Source organism: Trematomus bernacchii, unplaced genomic scaffold, assembly GCF_902827165.1.
Source record: "Trematomus bernacchii unplaced genomic scaffold, fTreBer1.1, whole genome shotgun sequence".
Taxonomy (NCBI): Eukaryota; Metazoa; Chordata; class Actinopteri; order Perciformes; family Nototheniidae; genus Trematomus; species Trematomus bernacchii.
Genome location: NW_022987776.1, coordinates 149,127 through 176,626, shown reverse-complemented (window position 1 = coordinate 176,626; position 27,500 = coordinate 149,127). Strand labels below are relative to the sequence as shown.

The following is a 27,500-nucleotide window of genomic DNA, read 5'->3' as shown; positions in this document are numbered from 1 at the left end:
GGATGTTACTGCATTGTGCAGTACTGTGGACAGACAGCAGGGGGCGCTGCACTGAAATAAAACAGTACAACAAAACACATCTCACTTTCTGTCTGTCATTGGCCGAACCTGAACCTGACCCTGACCCTGAACCTGACCCTGACCCTGAACCTGAACCTGCCTATTATGGGATATCTGAGTGTCACAGAAATGTATTCCTATTTTGTTTTACTACCAATTCGATTTTTAAGATAATTTATTTATGTTTTTAAATGTTAAGTCTTAAATACTATTTAATTGAAATGTGATAAGATTAAGGAGATGGACATATACCACAATAACAGAAACATATATACATTACGGTTGTACAAAATTCAAAAGCTGATTTTTAACATCTGAATCTGATCTGTTTCCTGTCCCCTGTGTTCTGATCTGCTCCAGACTCAGTTCATTATTATTTTTTTTATTCTACACACACACACACACACACAAACACACACACACACACAAACACACACACAGAGAGACAAACACACACAGAGACAGACACACACAAACACACACACACACACACAGAGACAGACACACACACACACACACACACACAAACACACACACAGAGAGACAAACACACACAGAGACAGACACACACAAACACACACACACACACACACACACAGAGACAGACACACACAAACACACACACACACAAACACACACACACACACACACACACAGAGACAGACACACACAAACACAAACACACACAAACACACACAGAGAGACAAACACAGACAAACACAGAGACAGACACACACAAACACACAGACACACACAAACACACACACACACAGAGACAGACACACACACACACAAACACACACACACAGAGACAGACACACACAAACACACACACACAGAGACAGACACACACAAACACACACACACACAAACACACACAGAGAGACAAACACACAGACACACACAGAGACAGACACAAACACACACACACAAACACAGAGAGACAAACACACAGAGACAAACACAGACAGACACACACAAACACACATAAACGCACACACACAGAGACAGACACACACAAACACACACACACACACAAACACACACAGACAGACACACACAAACACACAAACACACACACACAGACAGACAGACAGACAGACACACACAAACACACACAAACACTCACACACAGAGAGACAAACACACAGAGACAGACACAGACAGACACAAACACAGAGACAGACACGCACACACACACACACACAGAGACAGACACACACAAACACACATAAACACACACACAAACACACAGAGACAGACACGCACACACACACAAACACACACAGAGACAGACACACACGCACACACACACACAAACACACACAGCATGATGTGGAGACAATCAGTCGACATATTAAATGTTCCTCTCTCTCCACGTCTCTCTTTCCCTGCAGAGAATTGACACCAAACTCATTTAACCTTGCATCAGGAAGTCAATTGTATTTCAGCTCAGGAGATGAAGAGGAGGAGGTGATGAAGAGGAGGAGGAGGTGAAGAGGAGGAGGAGGTGAAGCCTGAATCTTCCACAGTGAAAACCTCTCCTGGATATCTCACATCCCATCATGATGCTGCACTTTGTCGAAGTATACGTGAGGTTTAAACGGACAGATAGTCGTTTCCTTATTTCACCTCCTTCAGTTTTTAGTCATCCACTGAGAGCTGAATTATACACACTCTGAAATGTATTATTGATTCAGGTTATGTTAAGGAACTTATTTAAGAAGCAATTCAGAAGAAACTCAAAAATAAATCCTATCAGAGATTCATTTACATAATTAAATATTAATCAGTTTAATGAAAATCGTACTTTTACGTTTTTTAAAGTTGAAAGTTCTGGAGTTTTCTCGTGCGTTTTCAGGTCAGAGAAAACAGCACATTTCCAGTTGTTCTGAAGTACTTAAGATAACATTTACTTAATAAATCCAACATTGGGACATGTTTAGTTGCAGCAGCATGTAAAAACAAAGTATTGCACATAATTAGAAAATAGAAAAATAGTAGAAAATAAACAATTATACAAATACATCTCAAATAGAAGATACAACAGATTAAGAGTGACCTGAGTACTTCTACTTTTACTGAAGTACAAGATCTGAGTACTTCTACTTTACTCAAGTACAAGATCTGAGTACTTCTACTTTTACTGAAGCACAAGATCTGAGTACTTCTACTTTTTACTGAAGTACAAGATCTGAGTACCTTCTAACTTTTACTCAAGTACAAGATCTGAGTACTTCTACTTTTACTGAAGCACAAGATCTGAGTACTCTTCTACTTTTACTGAAGTAGCAGAGATCTGAGTACTTCTACTTTACTGAAGTAGCAAGATCTGAGTACTTCTAACTTTTAACTGAAGTACAAGATCTGAGAACTTCTACTTTTACTCAAGTACAAGATCTGAGTACTTCTACTTTTACTCAAGTAGCAAGATCTGAGTACTTCTACTTTTACTCAAGTACAAGATCTGAGTACTTTTACTCAGTACAAGATCTGAGTACTTCTACTTTTACTCAAGTACAAGATCTGAGTACTTCTACTTTACTCAAGTACAAGATCTGAGTACTTCTACTTACTTTTACTCAAGTACAAGATCTGAGTACTTTCTACTTTTACTCAAGTACAAGATCTGAGTACTTCTACGTTTACTGAAGTACAAGATCTTAGTACTTCTACTTTACTCAAGTAACAAGATCTGAGTACTTCTACTTTTACTCAAGTACAAGATCTGAGTACTTTTACTCAGTACAAAGATCTGAGTACTTCTACTTTTACTCAAGTACAAGATCTGAGTACTTCTACTTTTACTCAAGTACAAGATCTGAGTACTTCTACTTTTACTCAAGTACAAGATCTGAGTACTTCTACTTTTACTCAAGTACAAGATCTGAGTACTTTTACTCAAGTACAAGATCTGAGTACTTCTACTTTTACTGAAGTACAAGATCTGAGTACTTATACTTTTACTCAAGTACAAGATCTGAGTACTTCTACTTTTACTCAAGTACAAGATCTGAGTACTTCTACTTTTACTCAAGTACAAGATCTGAGTACTTCTACTTTTACTCAAGTACAAGATCTGAGTACTTCTACTTTTACTCAAGTACAAGATCTGAGTACTTTTACTAAACTGTTGTCAATCATAAATATTATCACATAAATGCACTTATCTATACGTACCTCGTGCTCGTCACATCTTCGAGGCTAACCAATGATTAAATGGCGATAAAACAAATGTCTTCATGATCACTACAGAAATATCCTGAAAGTGAATCAAATCAAACCTGGAGTTCATCTGCAGTTCATCGTCTGTCTCTCCTCCAGCAGCGCTCCATTATGTGTGTGTGTGTGTGTGTGTGTGTGTGTGTGTGTGTGTGTGTGTGTGTGTGTGTGTGTGTGTGTGTGTGTGTGTGTGTGTGTGTGTGTGTGCATGCGTGCCTGCGTGCGTGCGTGCGTGAGTGCGAGTGCGTGCGTGCGTGCGTGCGCGAGTGCGTGCGCGTGCGAGTGCGTGTGTGCGTGTGTGTGTGCGTGTGTGTGCGTGCGTGCCTGCGTGCGTGCGTGCGTGAGTGCGAGTGCGTGCGTGCGTGCGTGCGCGAGTGCGTGCGCGTGCGCGTGCGTGTGTGCGTGTGTGTGTGCGTGTGTGTGCGTGCGTGTGTGTGCGCCTTTGTGTTCAGTCTGTGTTGAACATTTGCATAATATGGAAGACACATGAAATACCCACTGTGTGGATCCGCATGAGTAATGATTTGGTTTCTGTGAGAGCGAATGTACAGAATATTCTTTTGTGTGTTTGTGTGAGTGCACTGTCTAGATGTAAAGGCACTTGTTTGAGATAACAAGTGTGTGTGTGTGTGTGTGTGTGTGTGTGTGTGTGTGTGTGTGTGTGTGTGTGTGTGTGTGTGTGTGTGTGTGTGTGTGTGTGTGTGTGTGTGTGTGTGTGTGTGTGTGCCTCAGTCAGCTATGAAATTAAATATAACTCCTCATTGTTATGAGAAGCACGTCCGCTGTTCCCATACAAGAGAAGAAGAAAATTAGTGGCAGAGTTCTTCTTCTTCTTCTTCTTGTCAATCTCGAAGTGTATCTGCAACTTGAAGCACTTACTTCTTTCTCTATCGTTGCTCTAACTTTTAAATAATATTATATAATAATGATTGTTTCTTTAGCCAATGCTACACCAAGTTGCCTGAGAGTCAGAGCCAGTAGCGTTTCCTTAAGTCCTTATGATGGACTAACAAACCATCAAATGAAACTGAAAACATGACCTTCTTTGCACATGTTTAAAATACAATAAATGCAGCAATAGTTGGTATTTTTGAACAACTGCAGGCTCCACAACAAGCTAATGAACCCAGGCCTAGCATGTAGCATGTAGCATATAGCATATATTACTGCCCTGTAAAAGAGGCTATGGTGTGAAGACAAATACGTTTTCACATTTAACCGAAACAAGACTACATGTCATGTTACTTGGTAGATGCTTTTGGGGTGAAGTGTCCTGCCCAAGGACTCAATAACATGCTGACTGCAGTAGGAATTGAACCAGCACACTAACAAACTGAGCCACAGCCTCCTATTACTACATTATCATTGAGCCTAAATCCCAAATATCCAGAGGTGGGAAGTATTGGAGTACAAATACTTCGTTACTGTAAGTACATTCTTCTGGTATCAGTACTTTACTCCACTACTTATTTTTCTGACCACTTTTTAATTTGACTTCTTACATTTTGAACACAAATACCTGTACTTTCTACTTCTTACATTTTGAACACAAATACCTGTACTTTCTACTTCTTACATGTTGAACCCAAATACCTGTACTTTCTACTTCTTACATGTTGAACACAAATACCTGTACTTTCTACTTCTTACATGTTGAACCCAAATACCTGTACTTTCTACTTCTTACATGTTGAACACAAATACCTGTACTTTCTACTTCTCACATGTTGAACCCAAATACCTGTACTTTCTACTTCTTACATGTTGAACCCAAATACCTGTACTTTCTACTTCTTACATGTTGAACACAAATACCTGTACTTTCTACTTCTTACATGTTGAACCCAAATACCTGTACTTTCTACTTCTTACATGTTGAACACAAATACCTGTACTTTCTACTTCTTACATGTTGAACCCAAATACCTGTACTTCTACTTCTTACATGTTGAACACAAATACCTGTACTTTCTACTTCTTACATGTTGAACCCAAATACCTGTACTTTCTACTTCTTACATGTTGAACCCAAATACCTGTACTTTCTACTTCTTACATGTTGAACACAAATACCTGTACTTTCTACTTCTTACATGTTGAACCCAAATACCTGTACTTTCTACTTCTTACATGTTGAACACAAATACCTGTACTTTCTACTTCTTACATGTTGAACCCAAATACCTGTACTTTCTACTTCTTACATGTTGAACACAAATACCTGTACTTTCTACTTCTTACATGTTGAACACAAATACCTGTACTTTCTACTTCTTACATGTTGAACACAAATACCTGTACTTTCTACTTCTTACATGTTGAACACAAATACCTGAACTTTCTACTTCTCACATTTTGAACCCAAATACCTGTACTTTCTACTTCTTACATGTTGAACACAAATACCTGTACTTTCTACTTCTTACATGTTGAACACAAATACCTGTACTTTCTACTTCTCACATTTTCCAAACAGGCTGGTTCCTTTAGTTTGAATGTGTGTTTGGTGGCGTGATCATTATTATTTAGAGTCATTGCGTGCCTATTGATTTGAACACGATCCGTGTATCCATCATTTCCTGGTCTTCTCTAAAGAAGAGGGACCAATGAAAACGTTGTCATGTTGCCGTTGTTCAGCATGGAAACATTCATTAGCTAACAATGACATTATTGTTCTATTAATATAAAGGGAGGTCAGGTACTCTTTAAAACAGCTGCTAGTTATGGGTACTTTTTACTGAAGTACATTTCAAAGCCCTCTTTACTTTTACTTGAGTAAAGAAGTTTGCAGTATTTCTACTTCTACTTTCACCAGAGTATTTTTAAACACGAGTATCTGTACTTCTACTTGAGTAAAGGAAGTGTGTACTTCTGCCCTCTCTGATAATATCCGACTCTTAAGTCTCCTGTATGTTCATGAGCTCTCTCTAAGTGTGTGTCTGATGTTTGCTGCTGAGCGTATTATGTACCGGGTGGTTTTAACCAATTTAACACAATTTCACCAAGTTCAGGACCTTGTTCGTAAACCTGATGACAGACAACTACATTTTCACATTCAACAGTAATATAGAGACATTATCATTGATCCTGAGTGGATTTGGCGTCCAGAGGATTAATGTAAGTCCAAAGTCTCTTTTTGAGCTTTTTAGGGCGATATCTGAGTCCTCTGTATGTTCACTAGCTTCATCTCTGTGCGTGATGTTTGCTTTTGAGCAGGTGTGTGTGTGTGTGTGTTGTTTGCTTTTGAGCAGGTGTGTGTGTGTGTGTGTGTGTGTGTGTGTGTGTTGGGTTTTATTGGAGTCTTGTTTGATGGAAACAGCTGCAGGAAACACTGAGGCTGAAGCAGACAGAAAATGTGCAGCGAAAGCAGGAAAAAAAACCAAGACGGCTGCAATTATATTTCTTATCTCACTAATGGAGACTCATATGTAGATTAGTGCAAATGGACGTGAAAGAGATATGGAAATGGGAAATGTAAATGAGGCATTTGTTCCGGGGGGACTGACACCGAAACTGGAAGATTTAGATCCCTGGAAAATATATTTACCACCAAGAGCAGCTGGAGATATTCGGATAAGCGTCAAATCATCACTGGGGGAGGGAGACCTTAAGGACGCCCTTTCTTGTAGTGTTTGGTAGAGGTTTTAGTGCATGCTCTACAATCCCACATGTCCTCTCCACACACACTTGGAATCCTTTGTTTACTTCCAGAACATTGTGACATTACTAGGTAACACTCTATTGACTAGCGCTCCAACACATTGTACGTGATAGGCTAAGGGGCGGGACATCTTTAAGCTGTTGACCAATCACAACGGAGACGGCCCTGTCAACGTTTATAACAGTTTTGTTGAACTACTTACAATTATTCCTGCGACAGGAGAAGCCTTTCTGTATACACACACACACACACACACACACACACACACACACACACACACACACACACACACACCTTGTTGACCTTGAGATTGCTGCCTTGGTGCTTTGACAACACATCTGAACTGCTTGTGGCAGGAAAACAAAGCAGCAGCAAGTTGCAATTGTGCTGTGTCACTGTGTGTGTGTGTGTGTGTGTGTGTGTGTGTGTGTGTGTGTGTGTGTGTGTGTGTGTGTGTGTGTGTGTGTGTGTGTGTGTGTGTGTGTGTGTGTGTGTGTGTGTGTCCTCATTAGGCAGCAACCATGCACACCTTCCTTCAAGGTGAAACCTCTCTCTCTTCCTCTCTGAACTTTTTTAATGATTTGATGTTGCCCGTTTCTCCCGGCAGACGCAGCTCCTCTTCTCTCCTTGACTCAGAAGTCCTTCTCACGTTGGATCCTTATATTTCCCACTTTTTGACAAACATGTGTAGACGTGCACCCAGTTTTGTAACTACATGGTCCTTAAATACTTTAAAAAGCTCCTTTCCCTTTGTATTAACTGTACGAGAAATAAACGTATTGCTGGATATGCATATTGATTTCCCATGATGCTTTGTGCTCCACTGGTTTGAGACAGAGCAGCGATGGAGTCACCCTTTGTCTTGTCTCGTTAAAGGTGTGTGTGTGTGTGTGTGTGTGTGTGTGTGTGTGTGTGTGTGTGTGTGTGTGTGTGTGTGTGTGTGTGTGTGTGTGTGTGTGTGTGTGTATGAGTCACCCTGTTCACTTTGCCTGTCAAACAATGGAGTCTCCCTTTGTCTTGTCTTGTTAAAAGTGTGTGTGTGTGTGTGTGTATTGTAGGGTTAATAAGCTACGTGATTCACCTGAGTCCCACAAGCCTTGGGCCAGAAGTGTGTGTGTGTGTGTGGTGTGTGTGTGTGTGTGTGTGTGTGTGTGTGTGTGTGTGTATGTGTATGTGTATGTGTATGTGTGTGTGTGTGTGTGTGTGTGTGTGTGTGTGTGTGTGTGTGTGTGTGTATGTGTATGTGTATGTGTGTGTGTGTGTGTGTGTGGTGTGTGTGTGTGTGTATGTGTATGTGTATGTGTGTGTGTGTGTGTGTGTGTGTGTGTCCGTGTGTCCTAGTGTGTGTGTATTGGAGGTCCCACAAGCCTTGTATCTGAATAATGTATAGCTTTAAAGACAACCACTGATTAATTTCTCTTCAAAATTGCAGATTCTCAACATTATTGTAACCAACACAGAACAGGTTATTTGTGGGTAACACAGCCAGGTGAAGTGGTTTCCTGCCGTCTGGACGTCACAGTAAAAGTGTTATATTAAAAAAACATCTTACAGTGGGTTAAAACGTGAGCTTTAGAAGTGAACGCACAGACGTTGGATTGATATCACACTTTTGTTTCAACTCCAACTTAAGAAGACACACATTAAAAATCAAGTATACTTTAAAAACATCCAAAAGCTAACCCTAACCCATTTTTGGAAAATCTTAATATATGGTAAAAAAAATGAAATCCATGCTTTGTCTTCCAATAAAACACTTGAATCATACCTGACGAAATGTATAGTTTTCCTTAGTTTGATGTATTATTATAAGGACAATGTAACTCAACCCCGTTCAGATGCTTCCGTTAGTGAAACAATACTTCGATGAGCAAAAATGCAACTTTTTATTGTTAACTTGTGGTATTTTCAAAGAGCTTTTCATGTATTTGACAGCAAGGCTTTGAGCTGCAGCGTAAGCTCACAAATCTTCTGAAGACAGCATTTTTCATGGACATAAACTCAGAGTTAGAGGTTCATGTTTGGCTCGCAGGTTTTCAAAGTGCATCTGATGAAATATGCAGAGGTTTGTTGTGAAAAACCTTTTTTCTTTTCAGCACCTGCAGGAGGAAAACATGTTGTTTTGATGTGACGAGAGGAGACATCAGCAGCTCCGTTACACGCCTTTTTCACAGAGGGGTTTTTAACACAGGTGTGGTTAATAGCATTACATATGGCCAGTAGCAGGTGTGTGTGTGTGTGTGTGTGTGTGTGTGGTGTGTGTGTGTGTGTGTGTGTGTGTGTGTGTGTGTGTGTGTGTGTGTGTGTGTGTGTGTGTGTGTGTGCGTGTGTGAGCGTGTGTGTGTGTGCGTGTGTGAGCATTTGTGTGTGTGTGTCTTTTGTATGTGTGGTAAAAACACAGAGAAGTTCATTTGTATGTGTCTCAGTCAGCAGGGATGCATACAATGTGTGTGTGTGTGTGTGTGTGTGTGTGTGTGTGTGTGTGTGTGTGTGTGTGTGTGTGTGTGTGTGTGTGTGTGCGTGTGTGAGCGTGTGTGTGTGCGTGTGTGAGCGTGCGTGTGTGTGTGTGCGTGTGTGTGTGTCTTTTGTATGTGTGGTAAAAACACAGAGAAGTTCATTTGTATGTGTCTCAGTCAGCAGGGATGCATACAGTGTGTGTGTGTGTGTGTGTGTGTGTGTGTGTGTGTGTGTGTGTGTGTGCGTGTGTGAGCGTGTGTGTGTGCGTGTGTGAGCGTGCGTGTGTGTGTGTGCGTGTGTGTGTGTCTTTTGTATGTGTGGTAAAAACACAGAGAAGTTCATTTGTATGTGTCTCAGTCAGCAGGGATGCATACAGTGTGTGTGTGTGTGTGTGTGTGTGTGTGTGTGTGTGTGTGTGTCTGTGTGTGTGTGTGTGTGTGTGTGTGTCTGTGTGTGTGTGTGTGTGTGTGTGTGTGTGTGTGTGTGTGTGTGTGTGTTATACTCGTTTACTGGACTGCTTTGCTGTGGTACTCCTTAATTAACAATTTGAATTCCACTTGTGTTTTCCTGCTATGAAGACTTAACATGTTTGCTGTCAGAAATATATGTTTGTGTTAGTGTCAGCAGTTGTCTTGTAAACAGAAGAGGGTTCAAATCACAAAAATGTCTTGCTACCATAAAGCTACAGTTTATTTGAGCTATGAAGGAGATATTTTGATTGTAAGCTATACGGAAAAAGGCAGCATGTATCCACTGCCACTAAACTTTAAAGGGGCCATATCATGATAATGTCCAGGTGTATATCAGTATGTAGTGTCTCTACTTTAAAGAGTCCTCTCCTGATGATGTTCAGGTGCATATCAGTATGTAGTGTCTCTACTTTAAAGAGTCCTCTCCTGATGATGTTCAGGTGTATATCAGTATGTGGTGTCTCTACTTTAAAGAGTCCTCTCCTGCTGATGTTCAGGTGTATATCAGTATGTGGTGTCTCTACTTTAAAGAGTCCTCTCCTGCTGATGTCCAGGTGTATATCAGTATGTAGTGTCTCTACTTTAAAGAGTCCTCTCCTGATGATGTTCAGGTGTATATCAGTATGTAGTGTCTCTACTTTAAAGAGTCCTCTCCTGCTGATGTTCAGGTGTATATCAGTATGTGGTGTCTCTACTTTAAAGAGTCCTCTCCTGCTGATGTTCAGGTGTATATCAGTATGTGGTGTCTCTACTTTAAAGAGTCCTCTCCTGATGATGTTCAGGTGTATATCAGTATGTAGTGTCTCTACTTTAAAGAGTCCTCTCCTGATGATGTTCAGGTGTATATCAGTATGTGGTGTCTCTACTTTAAAGAGTCCTCTCCTGCTGATGTTCAGGTGTATATCAGTATGTGGTGTCTCTACTTTAAAGAGTCCTCTCCTGCTGATGTCCAGGTGTATATCAGTATGTAGTGTCTCTACTTTAAAGAGTCCTCTCCTGCTGATGTTCAGGTGTATATCAGTATGTAGTGACTATGTGGTGTCTCTACTTTAAAGAGTCCTCTTCCTGCTGATGTTCAGGTGTATATCAGTATGTGGGGGTCTCCTACTCGTAAAGAGTCCTCTCCTGCTGATGTTTCAGCGTGTATATCAGTATGTAGGTGTCCTCTACTTTAAAGAGTCCCTCCTCCTGCTGATGTTCGGTGTCTATCAGTATGTTAGGGTCGCTACTTTTAAAGAGTCCCTCTCCTGCTGATGTCCCAGGTGTATATCAAGTATGTAGGTGTCTCCTACTTTAAAGAGTCCTCTCCTGCTGATGTTCAGGTGTATATCAGTATGTATTGTCTCTACTTTAAAGAGTCCTCTCCTGCTGATGTTCAGGTGTATATCAGTATTAGTGTCTCTACTTTAAAGAGTCCTCTCCTGCTGATGTTCAGGTGTATATCAGTATGTAGTGTCTCTACTTTAAAGAGTCCTCTCCTGCTGAATGTTCAGGGTATATCAGTATGTAGTGTCTCTACTTTAAAGAGTCCTCTCCTGCTGATGTTCAGGTGTATATCAGTATGTAGTGTCTCTACTTTAAAGAGTCCTCTCCTGCTGATGTTCAGGTGTATATCAGTATGTAGTGTCTCTACTTTAAAGAGTCCTCTCCTGCTGATGTTCAGGTGTATATCAGTATGTAGTGTCTCTACTTTAAAGAGTCCTCTCCTGCTGATGTTCAGGTGTATATCAGTATGTAGTGTCTCTACTTTAAAGAGTCCTCTCCTGCTGATGTTCAGGTGTATATCAGTATGTAGTGTCTCTACTTTAAAGAGTCCTCTCCTGCTGATGTCCAGGTGTATATCAGTATGTAGTGTCTCTACTTTAAAGAGTCCTCTCCTGCTGATGTTCAGGTGTATATCAGTATGTAGTGTCTCTACTTTAAAGAGTCCTCTCTGCTGATGTTCAGGTGTATATCAGTATGTGGTGTCTCTACTTTAAAAGAGTCCTCTCCTGCTGATGTTCAGGTGTATATCAGTATGTAGTGTCTCTACTTAAAGAGTCCTCTTCTGCTGATGTTCAGAGTGTATATCAGTATGTAGTGTCTCTACTTTAAAGAGTCCTCCTCCTGCTGATGTTCAGGTGTATATCAGTCATGTAGTGTCTCTACTTTAAAGAGTCCTCTCCTGCTGATGTTCAGGGTGTATATCAGTATGTAGTGTCTCTACTTTAAAGAGTCCTCTCCTGCTGATGTTCAGGGGTATATGCAGTATGTAGTGTCTCTACTTTAAAGAGTCCTCTCCTGCTGATGTTCAGGTGTATATCAGTATGTAGTGTCTCTACTTTAAAAGAGTCCTCTCCTGCTGATGTTCAGGTGTATATCAGTATGTAGTGTCTCTACTTTAAAGAGTCCTCTCCTGCTGATGTTCAGGTGTATATCAGTATGTAGTGTCTCTACTTTAAAGAGTCCTCTCCTGCTGATGTTCAGGTGTATATCAGTATGTAGTGTCTCTACTTTAAAGAGTCCTCTCCTGCTGATGTTCAGGTGTATATCAGTATGTAGTGTCTCTACTTTAAAGAGTCCTCTCCTGCTGATGTTCAGGTGTATATCAGTATGTAGTGTCTCTACTTTAAAGAGTCCTCTCCTGCTGATGTTCAGGTGTATATCAGTATGTAGTGTCTCTACTTTAAAGAGTCCTCTCCTGCTGATGTTCAGGTGTAATATCAGTATGTAGTGTCTCTACTTAAAGAGTCCTCTCCTGCTGATGTTCAGGTGTATATCAGTATAGTAGTGTCTCTACTTTAAAGAGTCCTCTCCTGCTGATGTTCAGGTGTATATCAGTATGTAGTGTCTCTACTTTAAAGAGTCCTCTCCTGCTGATGTTCAGGTGTATATCAGTATGTAGTGTCTCTACTTTAAAGAGTCCTCTCCTGCTGATGTTCAGGTGTATATCAGTATGTAGTGTCTCTACTTTAAAGAGTACTCTCCTGCTGATGTTCAGGTGTATATCAGTATGTAGTGTCTCTACTTTAAAGAGGCCTCTCCTGCTGATGTTCCAGGTGTATATCAGTATGTAGTGTCTCTACTTAAAAGTCCTCTCCTGCTGAGGTTCAGGTGTATATCAGTATGTAGTGTCTCTACTTTAAAGAGTCCTCTCCTGCTGATGTTCAGGTGTATATCAGTATGTGTGTCTCTACTTTAAAGAGTCCTCTCCTGCTTGATGTTCAGGTGTATATCAGTATGTAGTGTCCTCTACTTTAAAGAGTCCTCTCCTGCTGATGTTTCAGGTGTATATCAGTATGTAGTGTTCTCTACTTTAAAGAGTCCTCTCCTGCTGATGTTCAGGTGTATATCAGTATGTAGTGTCCCTCTACTTTAAAGAGTCCCTCTCCTGCTGATGTTCAGGTGTATATCAGTATGTAGTGGTCTCGACTTTAAAGAGATCCTCTCCTCTGATGTTCAGGTGTATATCATCAGTATTTAGTGTCTCTACTTAAAGAGTTCCTCTCCTGCGGAGGTTCAGTGTATATCAGTATGTAGTGGTCTCTACTTTAAAGAGTCCTCTCCTGCTGATGTTCAGGTGTATATCAGTATGTATGTCTCTACTTTAAAGAGTCCTCTCCTGCTGATGTTCAGGTGTATATCAGTAGTGTTCTACTTTAAAGAGTCCTCTCCTGCTGATGTTCAGGTGTAATCAGTATGTAGTGTCTCTACTTTAAAGAGTCCTCTCCTGCTGATGTTCAGGTGTATATCAGTATGTAGTGTCTCTACTTTAAAGAGTCCTCTCCTGCTGATGTTCAGGTGTATATCATTATGTAGTGTTCCTCTACTTTAAAGAGTCCCTCTCCTGCTGATGTTCAGGTGTATATCAGTATGTAGTGTCTCTACAATGTCTCCATGTTTAATGTCAAAAAGCTCTTTTTTTCTCTGTGCTGCAGCACCTCTTTTCACCCTCTGTCTGAAACCAGAGCCCAGTCCGCTCTGATTGGTTAGCTGGTCGGCTCTGTTGTGATTGGTCTACTGCTCAGAGATGTCCCGCCCCTTAGCCTATCACGTACAATGTGTTGGAGTGTTTCAAAGCAATGTCACAAACTCTCAGATTGTAGCCATTGGAGACCCTTTAGATTACATTACTTTATTGCATGTACAACATCCTTTAAAACATGCAACAGGAAAACCCCAAAAGCATAACAGGGCCTCTTATATCCAACTTGCTCTCGTGATGCTTTGATCTGACATAAAGAGACTTTGAAAAGCATCACGAAACAGACCCCGTCTTTCAGCTGCTGTGGTTTAGCTGGTGAAAGCTCCTGTCTTCTAAACATGAGATCCCAGCAGCAGCAAACCATCAAACCTTTCATCGTGTAGCAAGAGGAGATTTCACACCTTTCTTCCTTATCAGTTCCAACAGCAACTCACTCTTGTTGCTCTCAGGACTCCCATTTACCTGTGAAATGTATATCGTGCCCTTTATTGGTCTCCTGGCGGTTACATTGTGATAAACTGTGAACCTTAAGCTGCCGTGGAGAAGAGAGAAAGTCACAGAGAGACAAACTGACTGACACTCATGAACCAGATCTGAACCTTAGACATACAGAGCGAAGACTGACATCAATCCGTACCACCCGGAGACAGAGTGTGTGTGTGTGTGTGTGTGTGTGTGTGTGTGTGTGTGTGTGTGTGTGTGTGTGTGTGTGTGTGTGTGTGTGTGTGGTGTGTGTGTGTGTGTGTTAGCATGTGTGTGTGTGTGTGTGTGTGTGTGTGTGTGTTAGCGTGCGTGTGTGTGTGTGTGTGTGTGTGTGTGTGGTTGTTAGCGTGTGTGTGTGTCTTTTGTATGTGTGGTAAAAACACAGAGAAGTTCATTTGTATGTGTCTCAGTCAGCAGGGATGCATACCGTGTGTCTTTGTGTGTATGTGTGTGTGTGTGTGTGTGTGTGTGTGTGTGTGTGTGTGTGTGTGTGTGTGTGTGTGTGTGTTAGCGTGTGTGTGTGTGTGTGTGTGTGTGTGTGTGTGTGTGTGTGTGTGTGTGTGTGTGTGTGTTAGCGTGTGTGTTGTGTGTGTGTGTGTGTGTGTGTGTGTGTGTGTGTGTGTGTGTGTGTGTGTGTGTGTGTTAGCGTGTGTGTGTGTCTTTTGTATGTGTGGTAAAAACACAGAGAAGTTCATTTGTATGTGTCTCAGTCAGCAGGGATGCATACAATGCATGTGTGTGTGTGTGTGTGTGTGTGTGTGTGTGTGTGTGTGTGTGTGTGTGTGTGTGTGTGTGTGTGTGTGTGTGTGTGTGTGTGTGTGTGTGTGTGTGTGTGTGTGTGTGTGTGTGTGTGGAAGATGAAAGGGATGCAGACTGGCCTCAGGCTGCAATTAAAAAATGGGCTCAGGTTGCTATGGCGATATAGGTGAATTGAAGTACTTTATGAAATATTACTGACGGACGGAGAGAGTTTTACCTCCAGCTGAGAAAACAAAGTGTTCTGAGGATGATTCAGGTGTTTAAACTTTACTCATTTAAACCTCCGTGTTCATAACAATATATATTTAGTTTGTTAACATTCAGGTTATCCAGATGTCTGTAAGCCCTGCTCTGTCCGGACACGATGACCTACTATTAAGGGGCTTTTCCCCCAAAGATATTCCACATTTTCCTCTGCTGTAAACATGCAGCATTTACAACAGTTTATTTTCTGCTCAACAGCTTAAACACTAAAATAGACATTTACTTGAACCTTTTCCAGTGGAACAAACAGACAGACATTATAATGGAGGGTTATGCAGATGAGAGGAAGATGTCTGATTGTTTCTGTATAATGAAATGCTTTCAGGCTGCAAACAGATTCAACATTTAATCACCGCTGCTGCCTCACAATCTCTTTCTTTAGATTCAGTTTCTTCTTGTTCTTCCTCCCACAGGGTGAAGTTCAGTGTTTTGTTTGTTTCCCGTCTCTTCGTTGTTAGTGATGCAAAGATGGAGTTTTATTCCTTCTCCTTCTTCCATTTTTTATAATTAAAGCTTCTGCGTTCACTTCTCTATATGGCTTTATTTAAACATACTTTACTGAAACATTTAGTTGAGCATAACTAACGTTCAGTTTAAGCTGATCAAATCCCTACAACTTTGAGAAACTTTTCGCAGGATAGAAATGTCCTGAGTAGTTCATATTTTGTATTACAATGCTAAGTTGAATACTCGATTCTGATTGGTCAATTTGAGCATTCCAGAGGTCTGATAGTTCTCAGTTGCTCGTTGCTAAGGAGGATTGAGAAGTTTCTGAAAGACTTTTTCTGAAAGTGACATACTCTCTCTCATTCAATCCCTCCCTGTGCAGCAAACTCAAGAGATCAACATGTTCAGATCAAAAGTTCAAACTCCTACAGCATGGTTTTGACGGAAGTCCAAAAGACAAAGATGACTTGATAACCCTAATGCTAACGCTTCAACATTTCTAATGAAGTTGAGATAAAGAAGTCACGTCCACCATCGGACCACCAATGAGACGCTGATGCTGACGGTTGACACAGATCTTATTAGTGAGCGGTGTCAGTGTTTGCACAACACTCACGAGGAAACCTCCGAGCAGAATGGCTGCAGTCTCAGAGCTCTCCGTGCTGCTGTTCGCTCTCATCAGCAACATTCACGCTGAAGAACTCATCGTCATCCAAAAGGAGAGCGACTCTCTCACCTTCGAGCTCCCAGAGGAGGCCGGTTCCTGCCTGATCTCCAGATCTGTTGGTGAGGAGAAGCTGGTCCTGTGGAACACCTCTGACCTCTGGCCCCAGAACTCCTCAGTACCTGAAGAGCTGAAACAACGACTCATCAGCACGGCCGATACTTCTACCTACATGATCCAGAACCTGACCCGTCCAGACTCCGGCCTGTACCAAGAGGAGTGCTGGACTGAGGGCCAAGTGACTCATGAGAGAAACACAACGATTACCGTTTGTAGTTCAATGCATAGGATCAGATATGAATACCAGAACGTTGGAAATACAATAGACCTGCCTTGTCGTGGAGCAGCTGACCACCTGGATGTCCAGTGGCTCAAATGGGACAAACGATCTGAACAAGAAATATGGACCAGAGTTTTTGGGGACGATACGGCATCAGTGATGGACAATGATAGAGGAAGATACCAAGTGGTGAAAAAGACATCAGCTCTACGTATATCCAACTTCTCAACAACTGACCTCAATGTGTACAACTGTCTGCTGATGAACCAACAGCAGTGTGTCAGCAGTAACCCTGCACAGTTTCTGCTGAACACAGAGTGGATGTATCGCTCAGTGGAAGACAGGGTTGTGTTGCAGTGCCCTGTCACTGATCTCAGTGAAGAGAACCCTCCATATTGGACGACTACATTCTACAACGGTGACAAAGTACAGCCAAACTTCACTGGGTCTTCAGGGGACCAAAACTACTCTCTGGTGTTGACATCTGTAACATTAAATCACTCAGGTGTGTACTCTTGTAAAGCCTTTTGTACTGTGAAAACATATGAGCTGTTTGTGTGCCCCAAATTCCCCCCCTCTGCTGTAGAGCTCTTCTCAGAGGGAGAAGAAGTCACTCTCAGATGCAAAGATTGGGAAAAGGGTCAGTCTCCTCTTTGGTTCTTTAAGTCGAACCGAACCAAAGGAAGAACCTTTATAGTAAATCCTAAACTGAACCAGAGCGATGTGCGCAAGTACCCTGATGGGAGACTGGGCATTTCTAATCTCTCTCTGCAAGACACAGGAGAGTATTGGTGTGCAGTTGCTGATGGAAAGCAGTGTCTGTTTTCAACCAAGACCCTCCTGAAGCACAGAGACCCCTTTGGGGTTCACTCCACCTTCTACGCAGTGAGATGCTCAGCGCTCAGTGTTCTGCTGCTGATGCTCTGTGTTGCTGTAGTCACTGTGACCCTGAGGACACGGGACACTTAATCTGTTCATTTCACTTCCCTCTGTCCTCGTCCTCTTTCACACAGCGGCTCAGAAACAGGATTTAAACACTGGATGTTAGAAATTCATGCAAACACAACATCTGAGTCTGATCACGAGAGAGAGAGAGACAGACAGAGAGAGAGAGAGAGAGAGAGAGAGAGAGAGAGAGAGGAGAGAGAGAGAGAAGAGAGAGAGAGAGAGAGAGAGAGAGAGAGAGAGAGAGAGAGAGAGAGAGAGAGACCAACGGCAACATGTCATTATATTATTGTTATTATTTGGATTGATACATCATTTAAAATGTATAATTTAAAATTACAAAAGATGACACTTAAGATAGTATATATATACCCACAAATATAAATACTCAATAATACTGAAAAAAAAGGATTTGAATATTGAAAGTACCTATTCTTTATTATTATTATTACTATTATTATTATTATTATTATTATTATTATTATTATTATTATTATTATTATTATTATTATTATTATTATTATTATTATTATTATTATTATTATTATTATTATTATTATTATAAACATATATTTAGTTTTGTATGAAGATATTATTTTATATTGTAAATATATGTGTATATATATGTATATATATATCTTGCTATTCTTGTAGAGACATGTGATTATAGGATCACTGCTTTGGGCTGCACCGTGTTTTTATATAGATAGTTAAAAAGTCAGTCAACCATTAACCATCGCTTTTACATTAAATGTTTTTAATTCACTTGTTTTTAATTGTGTGTTATTATACTCATGTTTTATTTCAAATCAAATGATTGTGATTTCATTAAATGTAAAAATGTTAGATTATTATTAGATTGTATGCATTTATTTTGTTGTATCTTGCAGTGTTATATAAACTGTTCTCATACCTTGGTGTATATCTATCAGTAATCAAGTATCTGTATAATAAAGCTTACAAATAACCAATAAAACCTGGAAGCCAGTTCTTGCTGTTTTGATTGTGATTGTGACAACCCGATCCACATCCCTACCCGATCCACATCCCTACCCGATCCACATCCCTACCCGATCCACATCCCTACCCGATCCGCATCCCTACCCGATCCTCATCCCTACCCGATCCACATCCCTACCCGATCTGCATCCCTACCCGATCCTCATCCCTACCCGATCCGCATCCCTACCCGATCCGCATCCCCTACCCGATCCACATCCCTACCCGATCCGCATCCCTACCCGATCTGCATCCCTACCCGATCCACATCCCTACCCGATCCGCATCCCTACCCCGATCCTCATCTCCCTACCCGATCCACATCCCTACCCGATCCGCATCCCTACCCGATCCTCATCCCTACCCGATCCTCATCCCTACCCGATCCTCATCCCTACCCGATCCACATCCCTACCCGATCCTCATCCCTACCCGATCTGCATCCCTACCCGATCCTCATCCCTACCCGATCCTCATCCCCTACCCGATCCACATCCCTACCCGATCCATCATCCCTACCCGATTCTGCCATCCCTACCGATCCTCATCCCTACCCGTACCCGATCTCCCTACCCGATCCACATCCCTACCCGATCGCATCCCTTACCCGATCTGCATCCCTACCCGATCCTCATCCCTACCCGATCCGCATCCCTACCCGATCCGCATCCCTACCAATCCGCATCCTACCCGATCCGCGCATCCCTACCCGATCCTCATCCCTACCCGATCCGCATCCCTACCTGATCCACATCCCTACCCGATCCACATCCCTACCCGATCCTCATCCCTACCCGATCCACATCCCTACCCGATCCTCATCCCTACCCGATCCTCATCCCTACCCGATCCTCATCCCTACCCGATCCGCATCCCTACCCGATCCTCATCCCTACCCGATCCTCATCCCTACCCGATCCTCATCCCTACCCGATCTGCATCCCTACCCGATCCACATCCCTACCCGATCTGCATCCCTACCCGATCCACATCCCTACCCGATCCACATCCCTACCCGATCCTCATCCCTACCCGATCCTCATCCCTACCCGATCCTCATCCCTACCCGATCCGCATCCCTACCCGATCCTCATCCCTACCCGATCCTCATCCCTACCCGATCCTCATCCCTACCCGATCCTCATCCCTACCCGATCCGCATCCCTACCCGATCCGCATCCCCCGATCCGCATCCCTACCCAATCCGCATCCCTACCCGATCCGCGCATCCCTACCTGATCCGCATTGCGCATGTGCGAGATGGTCCACCATATTGGACAGCTACATACGGCAACCCAAATAGGACACTTGACACAGTGGCGTTTGGCAAAGCAAAAAAAGAAAACTCAAAAAACCCGACAACATTAATCTGAACGAGAGAGATGAGTTATTGTTATTACAACGTGACTTCACTATTATTTAACAACTCCTTTTAGTGGGTCCTTTTAGTGGGTTAAGTACATTCTTAGAATAAGTGAGAAATGGATTTTACTTCTGTTAGACAGCTATCATACTGAAGAAATATTGACTGTGTGAATGTATGCAATATGTATGGAATTAATCATTTATATATAATTACATTAACTGTGAATATCTTTCAATTTATTTCAAATTAAATAAAATTACATAAAATATTTTTGTATAGATATTTGAGTCGTTTATGACTCGCGCATGCGCAATACAAATCGGGCAGCCGTCTAGACGTCAAATGTCCTATTTGGGTTGCCGTATGGAGTTGTCCAATATGGCGGACCATCTCGCACGTGCGCACTGCGGATCGGGTAGTCACAGTGATTTCTGATTATAATAATTATAATAATACAATGTTATTATTTCAAAGAGAGCTTTTCATATTTAAACGTATATTAAAACATTTCATTCACAAAGTTATTGAATTGAAGAAATGTGTAATTTGGAGCAAAAGGAATGTCATCCTCAAGGTTTTAAAGGGTTGGTTCACTTCGGGGAGTTTTTGGTGGTTTCAGGACGTCTTTCGGGGAAAAGTGAGAGGAGCCAAAAGCACTGAGGCTGTCCTCAAACACAGATCACTGAGATATGGAAGTCCAGCCTCACAGAGTTATAGCACTGGTGACTCTGATTCATATCTATTGGTTACACGCACTCACTATATACAATAAGACACTTAAAGCTCCACTGTTGCTATTTGTTACGTTCCCTCCTGGACTAGGGGTACAAAGGGGAGTAACAACATATCAAATAACCGGGAGAGAGAGAGAGAGAAAAGAGGAAACTGATTGCTGAAGCCACAAGATGAAGTAAACTTAAGGTAAACTAAGAACAACTTTCTCCTAAAAGAAAGTGACCAAAGTAAAAACAATACACAAAGATACACTGGAGCACATCTAACAATTAACAAAACACAGGTTAAACTAGTAGGCCTCACACAGAGACAGAGACACCACACTACACTACACTACACTACACATGCTGCACACACAGCCGGAGGAGGAGGAGAGACGGGCCGTTTCTCAATGTCGAGTAAACCTGCTGCAGAACCACTATTTCAAGTATACTACGTCATCGAGTGGCGCCGAAGGACTGTTTAAATGCATGTTAAATGCCCAGCATTCGGCGCCACTCAATGACGTACGTGAAATAGTGGCTCTGCAGCAGGTATACTCGACATTGAGAAACGGCCAGAGCCTGCAGCCTTCCTCAGGTCCTTTATGGAGGCCCTGATTGGGGATTGGGAGCACCTGAGGGAGAGGCTGCACCTGGAGGGAGACCATCAGGGGGAGAGGGAGAGACACACACACACACACACACACACACACACACACACACACACACACACACACACACACACACACACACACACACACACACACACAACACGGCACGTAACACTATTGTTTTTAATGATGCTTTAATGAAATACAGCAGGTTAATAATGCACAGGCCACCTGCCAGAAAGTCAGAACAGATCATAGTTATAGGTCAAGGTGTAAAAACATGGTAAATGGACTGCATTTCTATAACGCTTATCCAGTCTGCACCCTCTCAGAGCAGCATTAACACATTTACAGCCATTCCTAGAGAGGCAGAAGCTGCCATGCAAGGTGCAAGCTGCTCAGAGAAACTAACATCCACACACTTTGGTGCATGCTCATAGTATTTAAAATAAAAGGAAATAACAATATAGAGAAGTACACATTCAGGGAAAGTAAGTAAGTATAGCGTGGCTCAGTCAAAAACCCAAAGATGACTTGATAACCCTAACCCTTCAAAGTTTCCACTGATGATGAAATAAAGATGTCACATGTGTCGGTCCACCAATGAGACGCTGAGGCTGAGGGTTGATACAGATCTTATGAAGTTGTGTCAGAGTTTGCACAACACTCACGAGTGTTCATAATAAAACATCTGAATTTCATCAGAAAATACACACACAAAGACAGAGAGAGATATACATTTTCATTTATATATATATATATATATATATATATATATATATATATATATATATATATATATATATATATATATATATATTAATTAGCAATAACCCCTTTGAACCATTCCAATGCAGTTCAATAACCATGTTTTTACACCATGACTTAAAGCATGTTCTGTTCTTCCATATTCTTTTTTGGAATATAACTTTGAAATATTTAATGCTCTCTTTTCTGTTCTCTGTTCAATACTGTCACCTAAAACTGTTTGTATATAATATAAGTCCATTTGTTTTGATTGTCACCTCTAATTCTACCTTCCTTCACGCTCTAAAGATGAAATATTTGAACTAATACTGTGAGCTAGTTCAGGCAGTCAACTGGAGCTACAGTGACACATATTCACAACCCTAACCCTCCCATGCCTTTCTCTCCATTCTCCATTATTGTATGAATACATATTTAAAACTGTATTGCTTTAAAGCTTTAAGTATTGTGTCATACACAGTGAGTGTGTCACCGATATACATAATAATAGTACATTTAATTTTATCGCGCTATCCGCTTTTGGCATAAACACAGAAACAGAAACAGTCCAAAGAAAACAAAAAACAGAAACAGTAGTCCTAATCCAAGTGTGAGTAAAGTGGGCGGGGTTGATGACCAGAGTTTGGTTGAATGAGGTCACTGAGGTAGGGGGTGAGTAGTAATATTTTGAAGTCAATGCGGTGTTTGGTGGGGAGCCAGTGGAGGTCCTGGAGGATAGGGGTGATGTGGTCGGAGCGTCAGGTGGAGGTGAGCATGCGGGCAGCGGAGTTTTGGACATATTGTAGTTCATTGAGGATGTAGGTGAATCATAGAGAATGCTGTTGCAGTAATCCAGTCGGGATGTTACGAAAACATGGATGAGAGGGAAGGTCTGATAGATATATTCTACTTTTGGTCTTTTTATTTAATACATTTCAATATTTTCCATCAGATCAGATTGAACTATTTAGGAGCTTCATATTTGTGATATATATGAATGTCAATCCTCTGTGTTAGATTTCATTATAATCCATCAACAGGAAAGACTTGGTACTAGCCTGAGGGAATAGCACATGTACTTTTAAAGCTGCAGTTATGAGTCAGGATTTGGACCAATTCAACTAAGAGCAGAAAACTGAGAAACAGTTAAATATACGGTACAGTTTGTGCCGGTGTCACATCTTTTGGGGAAATGTGAGAGGAAATGGAGCCAAAGACACGTCGTGTCCTCAAACACAGATCACTGAGATATGGAAGTACAGCCTCACAGAGCTGTGTGACTGATTCATATCTATTGGTTACACACACTCACTGTGTACGACAAGATACTTAAAGCTATTTTTAACAGCAAGAAAATAATACATAGGCCACCTGCCATGTTGGCCAGGAGTTTGGCTCCATCTCAGTGTAGTCCACTGATTTGATAGGCAAACCTTATTTGTTGATGGTACTAGTAACCTTCTTGTTATGCATTTGGCCACCATGTTCATCTGCGAGGAAAGTTATCAAGATAAAACATACAAACTTTTTAGACCGACCAACAACTAGTCAGTCTGATAACTAAGAGTTTTCAAGGGTAATTGTGAACCCTCAGAAACTCACTAATTAAACCACCATCATAGCACATACATATGTAAGAGACACACAAAAGAGAATGAGACACAGTTCAAATGCTCAAATGATGATCTGGTATTCAAGTATCAAGGATATCAAAAGTATCCAAAACTTCCACATGCACTTTATTAGTTCTTCCACTATTAAATTAAGCCGAGCACTGCTTTGAATTCCACGTTGTGATACCATCCTGTGTAGCCTCTGATTTAAGGCTGCAACATATTAGAAAAATATGTCCTTTGCTGCAATATATATCACAATACGAACATTCATATAAATAGTTCAGCCTATATGGGAAAATGTAAGATACATTTAGCATTTAAATTTAAATGCTGCTATCTGATGCACTTTGAGATCAAAATGAAGCGGCTAGATAACGAGTATAGGCCATCAATATATCCATGAATTAACCCTATGAGTTATCATAACCCAGCATAAAGCACACACCCTCAAAGCATGCTTGAAGAGACGGGCTACGATACTATGCGATAATACTTTATTGTCAGATCGAGTCTGACATTTTTCTTGCTTCACAGCAGCTCCATTTGCAACATCAGACTAAGACAAATATCTAAGACAAGATGCAGGGGAAAAAACATTAAAAAAAAACATCACAATCACTGAAGAGAACACATGATAGAGAACACATGATAGAGAACACATGATAGAGAACACATGATAGAGACCCTCTAACGTACATTTGACCTGGGATTTAGCTCTGAATTCAAACCGAGGATTGACCGGTGCATAAAACAGTGCTTCAGTCTGACTTTATTCAATCGTGGGACCCTGTATCTCTGATATGATGGAACAATTCATAATCACTGTTCAGGACATGCTTGGTTCAGACAGGATGTTGTTGGACAGCCTGAATATGTTGTTATGTGTGTGCTCTGTGTTACAAGAAGGTGTGTTGCGGACTCCAACCACTCTCTGCTCTTCCATTACTTTCCGATCGGTCCATTCCCCCGTCAACTCATTCCTATTTGCTATTTTACAGCTGGTAACTGGTAGTGTTGACGGCAGGCGAACAAAACTAAAGTTGACAATGAAACAAAAACAAATGTTTGACGGAAGGACGGATCAGAAAGACCATCTGGAAATGTCCAGTCCGCTCTCCCACCTCCCAATAAGTGAGAACCGGTGGCCACGGTGTAACAGGATGAAACTGAAATCTGGTGGTCCTCAACTCTAGCCATTAGATCAGTGGTTCCCAACCTGTGGGCCGCGGCCAGGGGCGGACTGGCCATCGGGACGTTCGGGACGAATCCCGATGGGCCGGTACTGAAGTGGGCCGGTCGGACGATGTGGGCCGCTCGGATAAGGTCTAGCACCCCCCCCCCCCGTTGACAATGTACTAGCGGTAATTACTTGCGGTACCGAGGTGGGCCGGCGGTACCGAAATGGGCCGGTCGAGAGTCCCGGGCTGATTTGTAGTCCCAGTCCTCCCCTGGCCGCGGCCCCCTAGTGGTCTGTGAAGGCATTGCAAGTGGGCCGCCACATAATTATTATTTTTTTTTTTACACGCTAAAGACTCAAGCATGGACATGACAATAACATAGAGGAGATGACATTCCCATCTCAGACAGAAACAAAACAGAAACAGAAGAAATAAAGATAGTCAGTAGGATCACTTCAACATTTCAACCAAAAACCACCAAAAACACAAAATGGCATATTTATTGTTCCTTAAATCCCACTCTTCCTTAGAGCTCATTATTTCCCATTTCATGGCGTGATGAGCCTTTTCCAAAATAAATTGTATTTTAAATCTACTCTTCAAACACCTTAAATTAAGATTACTCCTTGACTGACTTTTAAAAATATGTATTTTAGCCAGAAGAATAGTTGTATTTATTAACCGTGTGCAGTCTTCATCGAAAAGCCCAAATAACATATTAAAGGGTGTAAATGTAAATTCAATATTTGCCGCCAAATCATTTGCAAAACATTATGATTTGTGTGGAAACATTTTCATTATTAAGATTTTTTTTTATTTGAACCTCTTTTCCTTTCTCTTTCTTGATCCTCCTTAGCAACGGTCATTACAGTCCTTAGCAACGGTCATTACAGTCCTGAGTAACGGTCATTACAGTCCTTAGCAACGGTCATTACAGTCCTTAGCAACAGTCATTACAGTCCTTAGCAACGGTCATTACAGTCCTTAGCAACGGTCATTACAGTCCTTGACAGCGGTCATTACAGTCCTTAGCAACGGTCATTACAGTCCTTAGCAACAGTCATTACAGTCCTTAGCAACGGTCATTACAGTCCTTAGCAACGGTCATTACAGTCCTTGACAGCGGTCTGTTCTACTGGATTAACAACGTGTCACATGCTCTGAATTGTTTATGGTTGAATGTGGGCCGTGAAAAAAAATGTGATTCTCATGTGGGCCCTGAGTTGACAAATGTTGGGAACCGCTGCGTTAGAGGATATTTGTGAGTACGTTATTTATTTTTGTCTAAAGTTGTTGTTGTTGTTGTTGTTGATGCAGCTGTGAGTGAAGGAGCTGCTGTTCCCTGCTTACAGGAAAGAGAGAGAGAGAGAGAGAGAGAGAGAGAGAGAGAGAGAGAGAGAGAGAGAGAGAGAGAGAGAGAGAGAGGTGATTCATTACAAGCTTTTGTCTTGAATTGTGAGGCTGTTTCCTTCTCTGGACACACACACACACACACACACACACACACACACACACACACACACACACACACACACACACACACACACACACACACACACACACACTTTTCCTTTTTCGTCCTCTATCACTCTTCTTCCCTCTCCTCTTTATGCAAACTCACGCCTCCTCCCTCCCTTTTCTCTCACCTCTGTCTCACCTTTCTCCTCTCTCTCTCTCTCATAACTTTCACTCTCATTATTCTGCACTTCTACATCCTCTCTCTATCTCGATGTAGTTCCTCTCTTACACTTCTTCTCATTCCGGAGATTATTTTATCCAGGCGGACGTCCCATACGGTCTACGAGTAAAGTTAATACTTTTGTAGATTTATTAAAGTCTGACTTTCAACGGAGAACTTGTAACTCAGTAGTTTCTATAGTATTCTGTCATTTAAAGAGGCCCTATTATGCGTTTTAAGGTTGCCCCTGTCCTACAGTGTGTTATATAGCTCATACCGTTTTTATATAACATATTTATTTCTAGATTTGTAATTATCAACTGCACTGACAAACACATGCACAATAACTTATTTATTGACTTGTTCACATTTGTTGGTACTGCCTTGACCGCATTGTATTTGTATTTGTATGGTAATGTTGTATTGTTTTATAAGCGTACTGTTCTATGTATCATAGGTCCAATTTGTGGTCACTTTATATAGTATATAGAAGTAGAAGCTGTCAGAGAATGACATTACAGCATTACATGAACATGGTTTGAGATAAATGTTACGTTGCTGCCATGTTTTTCCGTCCACATGCTCACTTCCTCTCCCTCCCCTCCCTCCCACACATCTCCATTGTTTTTCCTCCTGAGCGTCACATCATTAAAGTTGAACTCTTGCAGCACACACCCATAATAACATTTCCCAAATATTTTAATTACATTTCGCATTTTTATTACAGAAACCCACACACACACACACACACACACACACACACACACACACACACACACACACACACACACACACACACACACACACACACACACACACACACACACACACACACACACACACACACACACAC

The 27,500-nt window shown here is 41.5% G+C and overlaps 2 protein-coding genes and 1 pseudogene across 2 annotated transcripts in view; 2 read left to right on the top strand and 1 right to left on the bottom strand.

The window, feature by feature from the left end:
* The window catches only part of nubpl (nucleotide binding protein-like), a 7,070-nt gene extending 7,013 nt beyond the window's left edge, over positions 1 to 57 (top strand). Inside the window, 1 exon segment of the mRNA XM_034149028.1 lies at positions 1 to 57. This exon segment is cut by the window's left edge and continues 429 nt beyond it. The gene's annotated coding sequence lies outside the window, so the exon portion shown is untranslated.
* A 3,181-nt stretch (positions 58 to 3,238) lies between these two features.
* On the bottom strand, positions 3,239 to 3,338 carry LOC117497147 (annotated as a pseudogene).
* Positions 3,339 to 23,049: 19,711 nt separating this feature from the next.
* LOC117497124 (rho GTPase-activating protein 5-like) overlaps positions 23,050 to 27,500 on the top strand; it is a 54,819-nt gene continuing 50,368 nt past the window's right edge. Inside the window, exon 1 of the mRNA XM_034149025.1 lies at positions 23,050 to 23,065. Coding sequence (XP_034004916.1) covers positions 23,050 to 23,065 — 16 coding nt within the window. The remainder of the gene's footprint in view (positions 23,066 to 27,500) is intronic.